At 36.2% G+C, this 18,605-nt stretch overlaps 3 protein-coding genes across 3 annotated transcripts; 2 read left to right on the top strand and 1 right to left on the bottom strand.

Moving 5' to 3' along the window:
• Nucleotides 1-1,892: 1,892 nt before the first annotated feature.
• On the top strand, nt 1,893-5,335 carry LOC140765588 (endoglucanase 12-like). Its single transcript, XM_073104752.1, has 5 exons — nt 1,893-2,259; nt 2,899-3,206; nt 3,977-4,574; nt 4,671-4,843; nt 4,928-5,335. The coding sequence occupies exons 1-5, from the start codon at nt 1,893-1,895 to the stop codon at nt 5,333-5,335; spliced, it is 1,854 nt and encodes a 617-aa protein (XP_072960853.1).
• Nucleotides 5,336-6,485: 1,150 nt separating this feature from the next.
• On the top strand, nt 6,486-9,340 carry LOC140758368 (uncharacterized). The gene is made up of 2 exons (XM_073094500.1): nt 6,486-7,015; nt 8,173-9,340. The coding sequence occupies exons 1-2, from the start codon at nt 6,554-6,556 to the stop codon at nt 9,055-9,057; spliced, it is 1,347 nt and encodes a 448-aa protein (XP_072950601.1). The 5' UTR covers nt 6,486-6,553; the 3' UTR covers nt 9,058-9,340.
• A 377-nt stretch (nt 9,341-9,717) lies between these two features.
• LOC140758377 (trihelix transcription factor ASR3) lies at nt 9,718-13,407 on the bottom strand. Its single transcript, XM_073094511.1, has 3 exons — nt 12,564-13,407; nt 12,164-12,205; nt 9,718-10,247 (listed from the first exon to the last, which is right to left on the bottom strand). The coding sequence occupies exons 1-3, from the start codon at nt 13,249-13,251 to the stop codon at nt 9,961-9,963; spliced, it is 1,017 nt and encodes a 338-aa protein (XP_072950612.1). The 5' UTR covers nt 13,252-13,407; the 3' UTR covers nt 9,718-9,960.
• Nucleotides 13,408-18,605: the final 5,198 nt, after the last annotated feature.

Here is an 18,605-nt window from a genome sequence, read left to right on the forward strand (position 1 = left end):
GGATAAGGCCTGTTCAATGATACGGATCCGCTGCGGAAAAGGTAGCACATCTGATGCAATTCCCGGAAAGCTGGCGAATTTTGGTCCGTCAGAATTTTATTTGCTGTTTGGAGGCCGTACATTCGGATACATTGATTAACGAGAAAGAAACCGAAGTGGGGATAATATGATAATACGACAGCTCGGATAGCGTACTTGGATAATGTCCGGATAAAAACAAGGGATAACTCCCGAACTATCCTCATTTTTTCACAATACCTCCTTTAACTATAAAAATACTGCACTTAACCTTTCAAAATTATTATAAAATATAGTGATAATTTAGGGGGTAAAAAAGAAATTATTTCTCGAACTAATTCCCTACCTTCCTGCTAATATTTAAATATTCCCTCGTAGCTTCGAAAATAATTCAATAAGTTTTTCAGCATATTTAAAATAATACTAAATAGATTTTAAATATTAAAAATATACTAAATATATATGTTTAATTTACTTGTATTATTTTTCATTCGTCAGAAAATTTATTAAATTATTTATAACTTTATCTCTAATAAATATCTTTAAATAAAAAATAAGTGATTTAATTTGAATATAAAATTATAGATTGTAAAATGAATGTAGTTCTAACCACAGGGGGCAAGAGTTAAAATATAATTTTCCCATCAAACAAGGATGGATGGAATAAAACTAGAATAACTCCCATTCAATGTGGTGATTTGTCCAATGAGAATAGCATAGTTGGCAGTTCTACTTATTCTTCACAGTAATTACTTATTGCATAAAATTAATTCTCCACCTTAATCATTGCTTTGGAAATTGGCATTAGAAGAGGTGAAAAAGACCCGAAAAGAAATAGAAATTATGTTTTTAATTGCATGAAATGAAGGCAACATAGAACACATTGCATGGACTAAGATTTTGTTCGAAATGGCTCCAACGAGAAGTAATGTTACACGAGATGCATGCAATACTCAGTCTTCCTCCTCAAACGGAAAGCGAATCTGCGCGGAATTCTCCATAATTTAATGCTTTCCAAAACATCTCTCTCTCTCTCTCTCTCTCGCGTCTACTCCCCATGGTTATGGAAGGAGAAGAGCAGGGATGGTGTGTTAATAACTTAACTAAAACCAACCCAAAATCTCTAATCTTATTGGCGACATGAGAATCCCATGGAGCCATCCAATCGACAAATGTTCGATATAACGCGAGTCTTCTGGTAATCATCCATCCGTTACGAGAAAAGACCATTCTTTTCTTGCTCTTCTATGTGTTCCAATCGCCTTTGCATACCCAAAGTTGGAAGTTAATTTGGTGAGTTTTTCGGATTGGTTATGTAGAAATCTCATTTGGGTTTTCTTGATCAATGTCGTGTGGGTGCTCTAGACCATTCTTTGCTTCCTATACTCAAAGATGAAGCTTTAATGAGTTGTTCAGATTGGATACATAGAAATCTCATATGGGTTTTCTTTGTTTTGGTCTTTTGCTTGATCAATGTCATCTGGGTGCTCTAGACCATTCTTTTCTTGCTCTTCTATGTGTTTTCAATCACCTTTGTATAGTAAAAGTTGAAAGTTTGATGAGTTTTTCAGCTTTGTTTCATAGAAATCTCATTTGGGTTTTCTTTGTTTTGATCGTTTGCTGTGGTTAATCTCACCTGAGTGTTCTAGACGATTCTTTCCTTTTGCTCCTCTTTGTGTTTCAATCAACTTTTTTATACTCAAAGTTGAAGTTTTGATGATTGATTTCTTCTCTTTGGTTACGTAGAAATCTCATTTGGGTGTATCTTTGTTTTGATTGTTTTCTTGATCAATATAATCTGAGTCCTCTTTGCTTTCCTTTTTTTTTTCAAGTGAATTAAGTGTTGTTAATTCTTAATAGGAAGTGGAGCAAAGATGTACTCCGCCAACCACTGGGGAGGTTCATTTGAGATCCAATTCGAGGTGGAGGATGAAAACAGCCCGGACTTGGAGTTGGATCGGTCAGCCGTGCTCCGGCAGCAGTTGGACGAGACACAGCAGGGATGGCTTTTGTCTCCCCGGGAGTCCAAGAAGAAGGACAAATACATTGACTTGGGCTGTATCATTTGTCAGCGCAAGTTGTTTATGTGGGTGGCGATTTCAATTTTGATAGCTTTCTTCGTCGTTGGCATTCCGATCATCGTCGTTAAGAGGCTACCGGAGAATAGGGAGACTGCTTCGCCACCTGATGAGTACTGCATTGCTTTGCATAAGGCCCTCATGTTCTTTAATGCACAGAAGTGTAAGAATCTCCTCTTTTGGTAGAAATATATTTATTTGTTAGCAATCTTTCTTGTTTCGAATATATGGATCACAATGTCAGTAGTTCATGATTCGTGACATACTAATTGTTGATTCGCTTGTTGTAAAGCTGAGAATTGCATTGCTGAATCATTCTGCAAGAGTGAAAGATACAGCTAATCTATGAAAATAACATCTATCTCCACCACAATGTACTTGATTTACTACTTATCTGACTGATTCAGTAACTTTGTTGGAATGATTCTACAATAGAACATTTTGGACTTGATGGTGGTCTGAGGAATTTGATTGTGGTTGACATAATAGGGAAATTTATGTACATATTAATATTTCTTGTAGCTAAGAGTAATGAATTGCTGCAATGTAGTAGTGTGCAAACAGAATTAAGCCAGTCATTCTTTCTAACCAATTCAAAAAGTATCATCCTTTTCCTTAGACTTCTTGTTAGATCCAGATGGAGAGTCTGAATATAGAAAAAAAAAATGAGTGAATCATTAGATTTTCATCGAACCATTGCCGACTTTTTTGTATTATGTTTATGCTTTCTAGAAATGCAATTTCTGCAATCACTTCCTTTTATCCTGATACTAATGTAATTATGTTGTCTTACGTTAAACAGCCGGTCACTTGCCAAAATCAAACGGTATTCCATGGCGCGGAGATGCTGGTGTTAAAAACATGGAACAAATACCAGATGTAAAGGATGGGCTTGTTGGAGGATACTACGATAGCGGCAAAAACATAAGGTTTCATTTTCCAATGGCTTTTTCCATGACACTTCTAAGCTGGTCAGTGATTGAATACAGTAGTAAATATCAGTCTATTGGAGAATACAACCATATTAGAGATATTATCAAGTGGGGCACTGACTACTTGCTTCAAACCTTCAATTCTTCAGCCTCCACTATCAACAAAATATATAGCCAGGTAAAACAACATGCTTCCATTTCAGAAAAGAAATACTATTTCTCCTTATTTGCATTCTTAGTCAAGAAATTAAGATTTAGATCAATATGTCTATTCATCATTGGCGATATGCTGAAATATAGCTCCCTGCATTATGGTATGGAAAAGAGATAAGAACTGACTTTTCCACAAAGTTCTCTTTGTATACTTGAATGGCTCTGTCAGCTCTTAGCAGCATTCAATGCTTAAATATCATGTTATCTTCATCGAAGTGATTTAATTTTGATTTATTGCAGAAATATCTGGAAAGGTAGTAGTACTCAACACAAAGTGTTCTCGTAATTATGCTAATGATATTCTTATTGGCCACTGCCAGCAATTACAAGTGTAGCTATGTACATGATATAAGTTCCTTCAGAAATCTCCTATACAACCAAGTCATGCTCCGAATCTCCTGTTATGATTTCTCCAAATATTTACAAACATAGAATATGATTTTATTACAAACATAGAAGATCTTTGCTTATTTACTCTTCCTTTTCACTCTTATCTTGTTACAGTAAATTCTGATATTGTTCTTCTATTGCCTGTAAAAAATTCGATAGTTCTTTAGGAGTCCATACCGTGTTGCATCCGATAACCTCAAATCAGTTTGTTCCTTCCATATGCAGATATGCTTATGCTCTTCCATCATACTTTTCATGTACTTATACAGAATCACTGTATTGCTTATATATACATTCTGAATGGAAGTGTACAAAGCTATAATTATTGACATCTAATGGTATCAGGTAGGAGTAGCACAAAAAGATTCTACCTCTCCAGATGATGGATACTGCTGGCAAAGACCAGAAGACATTAACTACAAGCAACCTGTACTGTCCTCCACCTCTGCTCCTGATTTAGCGAGCGAGATTGCATCAGCATTAGCCGCCGCTTCTATCATATTTCACGATGACATAGTGTACTCAAAAGAGCTCGTCGAAGCAGCCAAAACAGCTTACAAATTTGCTACTGATTCCAATCAGAGAACTCCTTATTCATTTGGCAACGAATTCATAGAGCCATTCTACAATTCTACAGGCTACTGGGATGAGCTACTGTGGGGTGCTTCTTGGATGTTCTATGCCACTGGAAACTACACTTATCTCTCTCTTGCAACAGACGCAAATCTACTGAAGAATGCTAAGGTCACCTCACAGGTATCAGATCTGAATGTGTTTAGCTGGGACAACAAGCTTCCAGGGGTTGAGCTACTCTTAGCAAGGCTTAGGATCTTCTTGAGCCCTGGATATCCTTATGAGGAAATGCTTAGAACCTACCACAATGCCACAGATCGAAACATGTGTTCATATCTTCAGCAATTCAATGTCTTCAACTGGACTAGAGGTACCGAAATCTCTAATTATAAGTAAATTAATGATGTACTGTTTTTTTTTTCCTCATCTAGATTTTCTTGTGCTCATTTTCTAGTTTGCATTGTAGGAGGACTAATTCAGCTTAACCATGGCGGCCCTCGCCCGTTGCAGTATGCAGTGAATGCCGCATTCCTAGCATCCTTATATGCAGATTACATGAATACTAGTGGTATACCTGGCTGGTACTGTGGCAATAATTACTTCGACTCGGATACCCTATATCGATTCGCAACTTCTCAGGTTCTTGCTGAAAGTTCTTAAACCTTCTGTACTCTTAGTTATCATCTGAGTTACTTCTTCACATTGAAATATAACCTTTTGCAGGTGAATTATATCTTAGGAGCTAATCCTAAGAATATGAGCTATGTTGTTGGTTATGGAAGTAACTACCCTTTGAATGTTCATCACCGCGGTGCATCAATACCGAACGACGGTAATCCATACTCATGCACTGGTGGATGGAAATGGCGTGATAGAAAGTCGCAAAATCCTAATATGATCACGGGGGCAATGGTCAGCGGGCCTGATCGGTTCGACAGATTCTTCGATCTGCGAAAGAATTCAAACTATACAGAGCCTACATTGGCAGGGAATGCAGGGCTTGTTGCATCACTTGTATCTCTCACAAGCAGTAGCATTAATGGCGGCGGCATTGATAAGAACTCAATCTTATCCTCTTTGCTTCCTCTTTACTCACCCACACCTCCTCCTCCACAGACATGGAAGCCATGAATGATCCCCTCCCATAAATAGAGAACTAACAATATTAGTCTGACATGCATGAATCTTTATTTATTAATTGTTCCTTTTTGCAATATTAGATGAGGCTATCTTTACAAACATCACAAAGAATGGCAAGATGTTGCATTTTATTGAAAGAGCTTTGTTATAGAAAGAATAAACACTTCACATTTATTTTGAAGTAACAAAGCCAATGCTTCTGTATCAAAAAGTATTGGATATGAGTTGTAAATTTCCTATTTTGACTCCGATTCGGATCCGATAATGTTGTAAGTTTATCGTAACAATATTTTTGAAAAAATAAAATAAAATAATCTTAATGGCAATTACTATATTTTGAAAAGGGTTAATTATCTAATTTTCACATAACCCTCTAAAATTTTTAGGTTACAAATATTCATCCTAAATATTTGGAAAATTTTAATGTCACATTTCCGTTAGTATTCTGTCAAGAAAAATTGAACGAGTTAGCTTATATGGCAGTCATATCTGACGTAATTAGTCTAAAATGACCTAATTGCCATTGTAACCCTTATTTGACTCTTTAATTAAATTAAGATAAAAAGATAAATATTAATATATTTAAAATTCTCTTATATATTAATATAAAACTACAATTTAATCTTCTTTCTCCCCTTCACCATTGCCAGCTGCCGGGACACTACGGTAATTATGGCGTTAAGCCATAGGGAGGCGACCGTAGACCTACATCTGCATCATAGCGACATCAACGGAGTTGCCAACTATTGCATCGATCGCATTGAGGCCTCGGTCGTGACCTTGTGGTGGAGAGAGAGGGAGGCGGAGGACACGATGAGGAGTAATTGGTGGGTGGAGGCCTTTGAGACCCTCTCGCTCTTACTAACTTCCCTACCAGAAAGGATCCGATGTGGGCTGTGCGGGCTCGTTGCCATGGTGCTTGACGTGATGACGCTAGACATGAGGAAAGGGGGTGACGAGGATAATTGATGAGGCTATTTAGGTAATTTTATAAATTTATTTTATTTTGTTGTAGCTCCTTAACTTATAAGGAGTATTAATATCCATCCTTAATATTATTTTTGAGAAGGGCAAATGGATAAGGATAGGAGAAGCGTCCAATCCTACTCGGATCCGATTTCATGATCCGAAGGCGGTGCTCCTTGGGCTTTACGGTTTTACCTACAAAAGGAAAACCTAGAGAGAGAGAGAGAGGAGGAGGAGGAGACGATGGAGGAGAGGATTGAGGTGCGAGTGGAGAGAGATAGAGAGAGGAAGGAGACGATGGAGGAGGAGAGCTTTGAGGTGCGCGTGAAGCGTCTCTTCGGATCGCATCTCTTCGCGGCTGTCCCGGAGAGTTCGTTCCCTGTGTCATCGTGGTCGGTCGCCAACGGCGAGGTCGAGCGCCGGGAGTGGAACCGTCAGAGAGAAGGCGGGGACGAACGTGACGAAACCCCGTGCTCCGCTGCCTTCGACGACCCTCGGAGTTGCTTCTCGAAGAAATCGAGGAAAGATGGCGATCGCAAGAAGGAGGAGTTCGAGGGCGATCTCGATGACCTGGATGACCTAGATGAGGAGGAGGAGGAGGAGGAGGAGGAAGGAGGTGCAGACGGAGATGGAGAGGGGGGTGAGAATAGAGAGGAAAGGGAGATCTTGTCTTCCGTCGGCCTCGATCCTACCCTAGATCGCGAGGTTTGAATTCTTAACCAGCTTTATTGTTAAATTTGCTGTGAAATCGTTTGTTTATGCTTAGTGTATCAATGGTAGGTGTAAATTTTGAATTTTGTATAAAGATCATGCTTTCATATGTTAAGATGCAAATATTTTGAATTAGATGATGTACTATTATATGTTAAGATACTAATAAATTCGATTTCAAAAGAAACGACAAGAGAGAAGTGATATCTTTTAGCAGAGTTTCTGCTTTTGTCGTGTGTGTCTGTTGTTGCTCGTAGTAGAAGAAAAAATTCATCTTCTTTCCTTATTAGAAAAAATAGATGTATGTCATTATAGGACCGAATATTTTGTCAACCAGAGTGTGGTTGCACGTAAATGAAATATAGCTTGTTTTAGAAGATATTTCTGTGAAAGTTATATCATTTTGAGCATATTTTTTGTGAAGATGTTCAAACATATAATGGTCTTACGAGCTGGAAAAGTTTGTCGCTGTTTTGGAAATTTTATCTCACATGCTTATTTGGTAATCTTTTCATTGATATCCTCTGATGGATATTCATAAAGGTCCTAATTGTGATTGGTATTTAGTTTAATGATATAGATTTTTTAAATATATCGATGTACTCTTTCTCTAAAGCTTTTAGTATAGATATTCTTCTAAAGTAAAACCCAGAGGATTTAAGGATGGTGACTTTTCTAACTTTTATCATCAAATAGTTTTCTGCAATGACTTGCATATTTTGGTTTAGATAATCTTTGGCTCTTTGCTGTTAAATGAATGAATTATTGTACGAGAACCAATAGAATATTAGAAGGTTGTCTCTCTATTTTTGTATGGGATGAAGTTTATACTGGTCTTCTTATTTGCCAGCAACTTCACGAGTACATTTGTTGAGATGCAGTTTCTTGAACTGGATAATTTTTAGTAGGTCACTTGGAATGTGTAAAGGATACTCCAGAAGCTTTTGTCGTATTTCCACTAGTGGAAGTTGTAGATGCACCTTTTGAAAAATAAGTAGAAAAAAAAAGAATCTATTTCTTGACCAAGTTTTTGAACACCATAATGTGAAACCCTAAGCTGGCTCATGCTTGGAAAATATGACTAATAATGAATTATTATTTCTTTTACCAGCTGTTACATGATTACGTCTGACTAGAGAATTTTCTTTCAGGAGGAGGAGGATGACTATGACAGAGAAGCAGTAGGCAGGGAAGATACAGGAGACAGAATGTATATGAGGGAAATCACAAATCATGGCCGATACATGAACATTCATAATGTAGTTCCTGACTTATTTGATGATACTTTTGATGAGGTCCATGAGTTCCATAGAGATCCACGAGCTGATCATTCTGCAGCTGGTGCTAGACTCAGAGAGGACAACATATCAGATGAAAAAGGAACCCATTCTCCATTTCTTACCGACCAGGTTGCTGTAGATTCACGAGTTAAGATGGCTGAAGATGATAACAACTTGAAGCCCATACTGAAAAGAAAAGAAGGTCAGGATGATTCAAAGCCAAAGAAACGTGTTAGGTTTGACTCTGGATGTAAAGATGATCAAATTGAGCATCATCAGCCTATGGACGGTGCTGCAGAAAAAGAAGAGCGTTCCTCCTTGCCCTTAGAATCCCCTGGAGTTCCTGATTACGTGAGAAATCCCTCTAAATATACATGCTATACTTTGGACTGGTCAGATAACAATGATGATGAATCCAACACCAAAGCATTTCAAGACTTCCGTAATCTGGTGAAGAGATCAGACACTGATCAGATAGTCTCTGAGTTTGAACTCCCAAAGTCTGTTACTTTTACCCCTCGAAAGAAGTTAGTGGATGCTATGTCTGTGGATGATGCGCATACAAATGAAAACAATAGCAATGAGTTTGGCTCGGTCTCATCCTGCTATGTTCGCATAGCAGCAGGCAACTCCCATGAAGCTGATGCATGTGAAATGGAAGAAGACAGTTCAGAAACTTCCACGGTGGTGGAAGCAAGTGTTACATCAAGGAAAGCAGTTCGCCAATATCGGTCAAAGTCGGGGGCGTCTACTTGATTGTTCATCTGTCCTGGAGTGCTGTCGGTGGGAACTGGAAATTTCAGTTGAATTTACCTGCCTTACTTTAGATCATATGGCTAGTTTGCCATCAACTATGTAAGTAAAGGTTTTCCAAGTTGGTTCTCTGGAAAAGGATAGAGGGCTATGCAAAGTAGCTCTTCTGAGTTATGTTATTTTACTTTTCTGACTTTTCTCAAGTTCAGATGGATGTTAGATTTTGCAGTTTCACCTTCTTTATTGCCTTTTACTTCTCTGGTTCAATTAAGAAATTTTTTCTATCATTCTGATATCACTGATTGGTTATCTTTAAGAAGGTTAGGGTAATTGATAGTTTATGCATTAAAAGGTTTCTTCACAGCATATATGTGTGATTTTGATTTCTTCTTCCTCAAATGTGATGCCTAGGTCAATTAGGTTAGCTCCAACTTGCTGGTGCAAGCAAATGGAGTTCTGAGAGTTTCAGGCTCCTTTTATGTACAACAGAACTGCAATCATCCTCTCTCAAGAAATCTATTATCATTGTTCATGAGACTTGGAGAGTAAGATTTATGGCTTATTATTAAGAAAGGCACAAAGGCAATTGAGTGGAAACTAGCAAAACTGCAAATTTGAGCTGATTAGCAACCAAAATGTGGAAGATGAAAGAAAAATGAGGCATACAAAAATCTCAACCCTTTCAAAATTTAAAGTCGATCAAGCAGACAACCTCTTTTGTTATCGAAGCTTTAATATGAAATGCAAACATGGATTCCAACTACAATAAATTCCCATCTCTTCCTATAACTGAAGAAAGAAAGAAAAGCTTTACATTTACTCACTACCACAAAAACTATTACCCCTTATATATCTGTACAAATCTTTAAGAATGACTTTTGCTGTATCCTTATCTGCAAAAAGATTTTATAACTTATCGGCAATTCTTCCCAGAGCATCTGCAAGTTTGCTGAGAACACCTAACAAGCTGTTGGCCTGCTCCTTCCTCTGATCTCTGTCCAATTGGCAGTTCATATTCTGAGCTTCAAGTTGTGCTGTCAACATTCGACTGTTTCTCTCGAGTACTTCGATCAGTTGACTTTGAAGCTCGGTTTCACCAACGCCCTCTTGTGACGTTCTTCTCCTCTTCTGCCCTTCCTGAGATGGGGAATCCTTCTCGAGATTGTAAGCTGGTTGCTTATCTTTGGATGTACCTGTATTAGCAAAGTATTAGGAAAATGAACATCACAGGTGGATAAATCTGAGCATAAAATGATAAGCCGCTACTTTGATAACATCAGCATCATATGATACAATTAAGCCTTAAGAACCAGAGAATTTGACATGCAACTCTAGACGGTTCATGTCATAACATGCCGGTACTGCAGTATGCTTGACAGCCCACTTTCACCTTTCTCTGACTTGGCCAAGTTTATTAAAGGATTGACAACATTATATTTTGAGCTTAAATTTATCATTAGGATCAATATTATTATGTCACACATTTGTGTTAGGCTGCTGGATATGCATTTCTTGTTTGTAGATACTCAACAAGTTCATAAATATATATATGAACTAATAGGGGAACACACATTTGTGCTAGGCTGGTAGATATGCATTTTATTTTTTGTAGATACTCAACAAGTTCATATATATATATATATATATATATATATATATATGAAGTTATGAACTATTGGGGAATATGCAGGAGACATTATTTTAGTATGGCAAGCATTTTAATTGGAAAAAAAAAGGTAAATTACATTCTACCCTCCTGTTCTCTTAAACTCCTATTTATCACAAATTACTTTGCTTTTGGTGTTGATTTATTACTCTATCTAGAAATGCCTAACAACATTACTTTTAAAACAAAAAGAAAACACTCCTGTTTTAATTTATAATAACTAGTTAGTAATATGGATGATTTTATGAAAATCAGTAAGTCTTACTTATGCTTCTTTCATTCCAAATCCCTCTCGTTTCAAAATTTTGAGAATTCCTCACATCCCAAATTAGAGAGAAAATTAGGACAAAAAGTACAAAATTTGATGATTCTGGCAGAAAATTGCTCTGTGTCATCTAAAGAAAAGATACCAATTGCACATAATCAGGACCATAAGGGCAATAATTGTCCCTGATGAATATACAAGAAGGTGCCCTGAACTTTGGCCACAGCACAGGGCAGGTAAAGATGTACCTTCTCCTTGAAAAAGAAATATTAACATCAAAGCTCAATCAGTTATGTGTTTCAGTTCTATTCAATCAGCCAAGGGGCCACAAATGCATATTTAACTGCACAAATGGGCACATATACCGCATTGTAGTATCTGATTAATTGTTTCCTAAAACCAGAAGGCTTTGCATATCACCTGAGATTTGCCAAGCTACTCAGTGAAACCTTTTGGATGATTATACCTATCTGGTAGTCAGGATTTTTGCTCTAAACTCTGTAACATGCAAGACAAGACTGAAGAACATGACAATTTGTCATTGTTTCATGACATATTTTTTTTTCATTATGTAAGCCTTAAAAGTTGTGTGGATGAAACATTTGGTAGCTGACACTTGCTCTCCAGGTGGATTATGGATAATTCTATAGCCATGCATACTGCTAGGATACCCTATGATGGAGGGAACCAATTGTGGATACAATTTATCGGTCTCGTTTTCCATATTTGACAAAATCAATATAGAATAATAATTTCATAATTACCCTGATAATTGCTATTAGAATCAGTATCAAAAGTGTATAGTTAGTTCTCTGCTACATCATCAGAAGTGAAACTACTAGCTAAAAGTTGGGAGCTCAATTCCAATCTAGTATGGGACTATCATCTCCTCTGTAATCTTTGCTCTTGGTTACCAATTATTTGCAAATCTTAACTTCCTCCTAGTGAATTATATTCCATCTCATAATATTAAAACAGTGACGATTACCGCTCGCTCAAAACACAAGTTTATGTTGATCCCAAGTAAAAGAAAGAAAAAAGTTTCTTTCTAATTGTTAGTGATCAGAATTAATGGAGAAGGTGTAACATACTATCTTGTTCGCAATTCATGACAACACTAAACTGTATAAAGAGCCCATAGTCTTAAAAAGTAGTGCTGAATTGAAACAAAGCATTACCTGGCTCAGAATTCTCCTGCTGAGATGGTTGAAACTTCTTCTCTGCAATCAAACACAGCTAATCAAGCAACCACACCAACTCGAAATCCAGACCAACCCCCAGAAAAAACCAAGAGAAGAATCAAATTGTACTCCAAATATCAAACTTTTAATTATGAAAAATAACCACAAATCACTCTTGGATTCAAAATCCCCAGAAGATCATATGGGTACCATCCAAGGAAAGACTCGAATTGCAATCCGAAGATTTATAAACGAGGATCAAGATTGAATTTTCAATTCAAAAGCCCCAATGAAAGCCAATTACCAGAAAATGATCATAATTAATCAAGAGAAGACCCAAATTCCAATCAAAAGATCGATTTCTTTGATAAAAAAAACCTAATAAATCTCCAATTACCAGATAAGGGCACCACCGCCACCGGCAGCGGCGGCGGGGGCGGCAAGACCCTCTCCTCCTCCTCCCCTGCCTCCTCCTCTTCTTCCTCCACCACCACCGCCGCCCCTGATCCCTTCTCCTCCTCATCGAAATCCGAGAACAACCCATCATCCCCTGCCCCTCTTCCACTATCAAACACCACCTCTTCCTCCTCCTCCTCTTTCCTCTTCCCCTTCTCCTCCACCTCCTCCACCTCCACCTCCACCTCCACCACCCCATCGAGTATATCATACACCTCTCGATCAAAGAACCCCGGCAACCTCCTCTCCCGCCTCAGATCATTCCTCATCACCCAAAACGACTCCTTCGCCTCCTTCCCCTTCTCCCACTCCTTTATCTTCTTGTAATCCCCGGCAAGGTTGCTCCACCGCTTCCGGCACTGGACCGGCCCCCGGTTCACCCCGTGCCGCCGGCAGTACGCCGCCACGGCGGCCCACTTCGGCTCTACCGGGCTCGATCCCGGTCCAATCGACCCGGCCCGGTTCGACCCGGCCCGTCCCCTCCCCCTCCCTTCCACCACCCTCTTCCCCTGTATCAACACCAATATCTCCTGCCTCGTCCACCTCGGCAGCCGCGGCGGCCGCACGCCGCCCCCTCCCCCGGCCTCGTAGCCGTTGGAATTGGACCCCCTCTCGACGGCGTTAGCCATACTTTACAGGGTTATAACGGTCGGAGGGGTTTAATAGGAATGGCCGACGAGGGGTATAATAGGTATTTTCCCAATTGTTGAGGAGTGGCTAATTAAGATAGTCATTAACTTTCCCTGTCCTAATGAGATCATTAGGGCATTATTCCACTCCATTATGCTATAGATTAGTGGTGGAATATATATATATACACACACACACACACATACATATACTTATATATATATATATATATAGAGGGTGGAGGGTATGATCTTTCTTGAAAGGGAGTCCATATTTGCTTTTTAGGGTTATTAAATATAGGAAAGTTGAAGGGATATCCCTTTCCCTCTTTGGGCTTGACAAGGCACCACCACCCTCTCCTCTCCATTTTTCTCATTGGTATTCCAAACTTTGGTAGATTTTGATCATTTTCCAACTTTTGGGGTAATAATCCTTACCTTTAGGGGATTGATTGATTGATTATTTTTCTTAACTAATTAATCTGGATTTAGCCATTCATTTGTTACCTACCATATATTAGGCTTTTCATTAAAGTTTTAGTGCTTTAATTCGTGTCACTATTAGGTATTGCTTGTTTTTATAACGATAAAGAATTAGTGCGATGGCGAAGAAAATTTCAGTGAATGCCCCTTTAATTAGTGAAAGGTCATGTTTACTCGATAAATTTTAATCTTTTCGGAGAGCGATGATAATTAACCACCTTTGCGATTATTAAGGGGGGTGACCTAAGCAAAGATTCCCCTTCACATCTATGACATGAATTGATCATGTGGATGACTAATAGAGAATATTAGGAAACACATGTCCCATGAGTGTGATCTTAAATCACTAACGTGGTCACAAGCTCCTTGTGGTAAGGGTAAGAGAGGGCAGAGGGGGGACCAGAGAAAGAAGAAGAGGAAGAAGAAAAAGCCCTAGGAGCTAAGGGCAAATTTTCTCTTACCGACATCTGGGGGCACATCCTTATTTATGCCAAGAACAATATACTGTCTAAAATTTCGACATATATAATTATGTTACTTTCATGTCAATTTCTTCGCGGACCCTTCCTTTCCTTTCTTTTCTCTCTTTATTTTGTGTGACCATAGAGTATGCCCTCTGGGCCATCACAAGGGAAAGATAAGTAATGCCTTAAAAAGATATCCATGACATTGGATGAGATTCCTCCTCCTTGGATTGTATGGATGATATGAACTTATGAAGGGACTTCATATCTCCTACCTATAAAAATTTTGCTCTTAATTGCAGGAGATTTCTTTAATCACTCTAATGGAAAATAAATATGATCTCATAATTAAGCACTGGTAAACGTCAGCAGGATCTTCTGTAGCCTGGGTGCAGGAAGTATACTTGGCAGCCTGTGATTGGCTCCTAGATCAGTTGATGCATCTCTTTATAAGTTTTTCTTTCCTAACTTCTTGTTTTACTTTCCTTGCAGCCACTCAGAGGTTGTCAAGTGCTCAGGTGCAAAATGTTCCTGCACCCAGGGCTGCATAAGATCCACCTCCTGTTGCAGGGGACCTAACTAGAAGCCTAGAAACCTCTAATTTGATGGCAGCGCACATCTTCCACTTTGCTATATATATATATATATATATATATATATATACATACATAGATATGGTTAATTATATTTAGGCCCTCTAAACTTATAGCATATTTAAATAGACCCTTTTATTTTATTTTATTTTATTTTGACACTTTAGATTTCTTTTTTAAAATAAGACTAACTTTTTTTTTTTATCATTCACGAGCCCCAAATACAGATACACGTAAGCTCCAACGAGCTTTTTAGCTACCTAGTCTAGGCTTTAAACCATATGCATCGTCGAACAATTGCTTTAAACCAAACGCCGCTGAGGCCTGCTCCAAGCCGTTGCGCTACCGAGCTGTTCCTCAAAGCAAACCGCATTGCTGAACTATTAACCGAAATCGAGCTGAGCCACTAAACCACCAAACCACCAAATAATTTCTCCATAATATTGTTTGAAGTTAGAGTTGAACCCACGACCTTTTTGATCATGAAAAACGCATTTCTACCAACCCTACTGGAATTGATTGATTATTTATTTATTTATTTATTTTTGACACTTTTGACCACTCAACTATGTATAATCTCTCACCCTCTAATAATATTAAAAAAACTTGACCACTTTACTCCCAATTTTTAGCCTTTTTTTTACTCTCTAGAATAAGAGTAAAATGAATATTATAAAAATCTAACAGATAATTAAACAATTCAAAATATTAAAAATAATAATGGAGTTATCTTCATCTAATTATTCCATAGATATAAATATATATATATATAGAGAGAGAGAGAGACTTATTTTCCTAGGAACAGAAGAGAGAGAGATTGCTCATCATTGTTTGCAAGCATGAGTCATCATCGGTGCTGACGTGGCAGCCTGTGATTTGTTTTGTGGTATTAATTTATATCAATCTGTTTTTATTATGGATGTATCATGTGATGCCACATCAATGTTATAAGATTCTATCATGTCATTCTTTTTTTAAATAAAATAATTATTTATTTATTAATTAATTTAACCTCTATTGATATAAAAAGCCCCATTGAGATCAAGACAAAACAACCTCAAAAGGAAAAAGAGTATGCACCAAATTAAGAGTTTTTGACCAAACTACCCCTGTTCAAATTTATTTTTACCGAATTAGATTATCCTTCAAACTTATTACTATATGGGTCTAATTTACCGTAGCCCTAATAAAAACGCTGATACTTCAACGTTTTATCTCCAAGTAAAAATGCTAATTAGTTCAGCATTTTTATCTTGCCCTAAAACGCTGATTAGTCTAGCGTTTTATGTACATAAATTTTTTTAACTTAATCTTTTAACAATTAAGGAAAAAAAATTATCTAAGGATAAATATGCTGAACTGATTGGCGGTTTTATTAGGATAGTGAATTAGACATTATTTAGTAATAAGTTTGAGAGATAATTTATTTTGATTAAAAAAATAAAAAGAGAGCTAGTTTGGTCAAAAACTCTCAAATTAAGTGCAATAGAAATCTTAAAAGTGCTCTAAATTCACGAGCAAGTCAGAAGCCTGATTAGCTTCATTAAATTTATGAGAATTTCTGTGTTCAGTATGACTTGGTTGAAGATATTTTTGTAATACCCTCAATTTTGATGCATTTCTGACCAAGTGAGATGATCTTTGGTTGGTGATAAGTATCATTTAATGTACACTTAATTAAAATACTGTTAACTAATAGGGTTTTCTTTTATGATAGACAATAGTAGGGCTGGCATAATTTTGGCAATATTTATAGTTTGAGGAATTGATCAAAAACATCCAATATTTTATTTTTATTATTTTTCATACATTTTGCTTTTAATACTATAAAAACACTGACATTAGTTTTTATAGCCTTAATACCCTAAAACTATTTTTACTTTTTATTTTTTTAATAGAATAACAGAATATTATATATTACCTTCAAACACAAAGTGTTTGTAAGACATTAAAACTAAAATATAGAGTCAAACAATAAACATTTTTATATCTTTTGATAAAAATATCCTTATAATTTAAATTCATGGTCATAGAAATCATAATCATCAAAAACATTGTAAGTAATTTGAAGTCATTTGAGATCCCTATGGCATTACTTGGTTTATTATTATTAGGGAAATTAGTATATAATACTTATTTAACAAAACTATAGTTTACACCTTATATATTTTTCTATTTATAAATTAAGCACTATAATTTAGCGAATATGTACAGAAAATACTCTGATTTAGATTTGAACTAACACAGTAAAAATTTCATTAAGTAGAGATATTTTATTTCTACGATAACTAAAATATTCTTAGTATGACTTCGTTAAGGGTATTTTTATAAATTTGTTTGTATAGTTAACTTAAATCAGAGATTTAGTTAAATTTAACCAACAGATCTAACAACAAGGTATTTCTTTACATATTTGTTAAATTATATAACTCGATTTGCAAATAATAAAATATAAATTATAAACTACAATTTTGTTGAAAGACATGATGTTATATGCAAATTTTACTAATAATAATAATAGAGCAAGTAATGCGTTAATTGCTCGACTACAAATTATTTACGATGTTTTTTATTATTATGATTTTCTATGACCATGAATATAAATTATAAGGATATTTTTATCAAAAGATATAAATTATTATTATTATTATTATTATTATTATGAAAGCTATGGGTCAAGGTAATGTTCTACCATGATCTTGGTGGCTACAGTGGATTACTTTTAATGGGTGGATTAGAGCCACCAATATAATGAGGCTAGATATGGTGTCACAGTATAATAAGATTTTTTTTTTTTCTAATTTCTTTCCCCTTTTTGTTTCTTTATGGCAGAAAGAACCATATCCATCTACTTTTATAAATATTCATATTAAAGGCCACAAAGGCCAACAATTAACTCCCTCACTACCCTTTTTGCATGGACTTATTTGATGGGAAGTGAAATTAGAATCAAGGTTGATATTAAATATATATATATATATATATATATATATATATATATATATGTATAAAGAAATTTATCAAGTACATATTACCTTAGTTTTTTTTATTATCATTAACACTTTATCATATAGATATTTATCATTCGACTGCTGTATTTTATTTTTAATGTCTTAAAATACTATGTTGTAAGTTTCTTTAGCAAATAATTATCATATAGATGAAAGTGTTTTAGAGATAGTGTCGAATGAGAAATATTCATATGGTAGGATGCGATTATAATAAAAGCAAAACGTAGGGCGATTTTGATAAATTTGTCTAAATTATAATCGTGCGAGGGGAATAGTATATATTTCTCTCAAGGTCAAGATTGTTGCTTTAGTGTGAGAAAGTCCAAAGATTGTATATTTGTTGATTTGATCATGATAGGATTCTAGAGGTCAACAGTTAAAGATAGAGGAAAAAGAAGAAGAAGAAAAGGTCAGGAACATTAACTAGTGGATGCTTTAGGGCATAGAGTGATGTCAAAAAGTAATCATCTTAAGATAGAGAAGATCATGAGGCTAGTAAATTTTTTAAGAGTTTACTCTCTCCCTCTCTCTCTCAACAAGATTAATACCATGAGATGACAATCAGATAAGGATTTGGGATTCCATTATGAGAATAAGAATAAGAAATTAGTGTTGGTTAAAACTTGGGAATAACAAAGCAAAAAAAGAGGTGAAAAGATTCATTCCAATGCTTCTATGATCATTGTTAGATTTCCCAAAGGTGAAAAGAAGGCTTGTCTACTAACTCATTGGAAAAATAAACAAATAATTATATAGTCTCCTATTTATTAATATGAGTGTCTGGTCAACAGAATGATGTTACT

This window comes from Typha angustifolia, chromosome 1 (assembly GCF_048772165.1).
Source record: "Typha angustifolia cultivar Huaian chromosome 1, ASM4877216v1, whole genome shotgun sequence".
Classification (NCBI taxonomy): Eukaryota; Viridiplantae; Streptophyta; class Magnoliopsida; order Poales; family Typhaceae; genus Typha; species Typha angustifolia.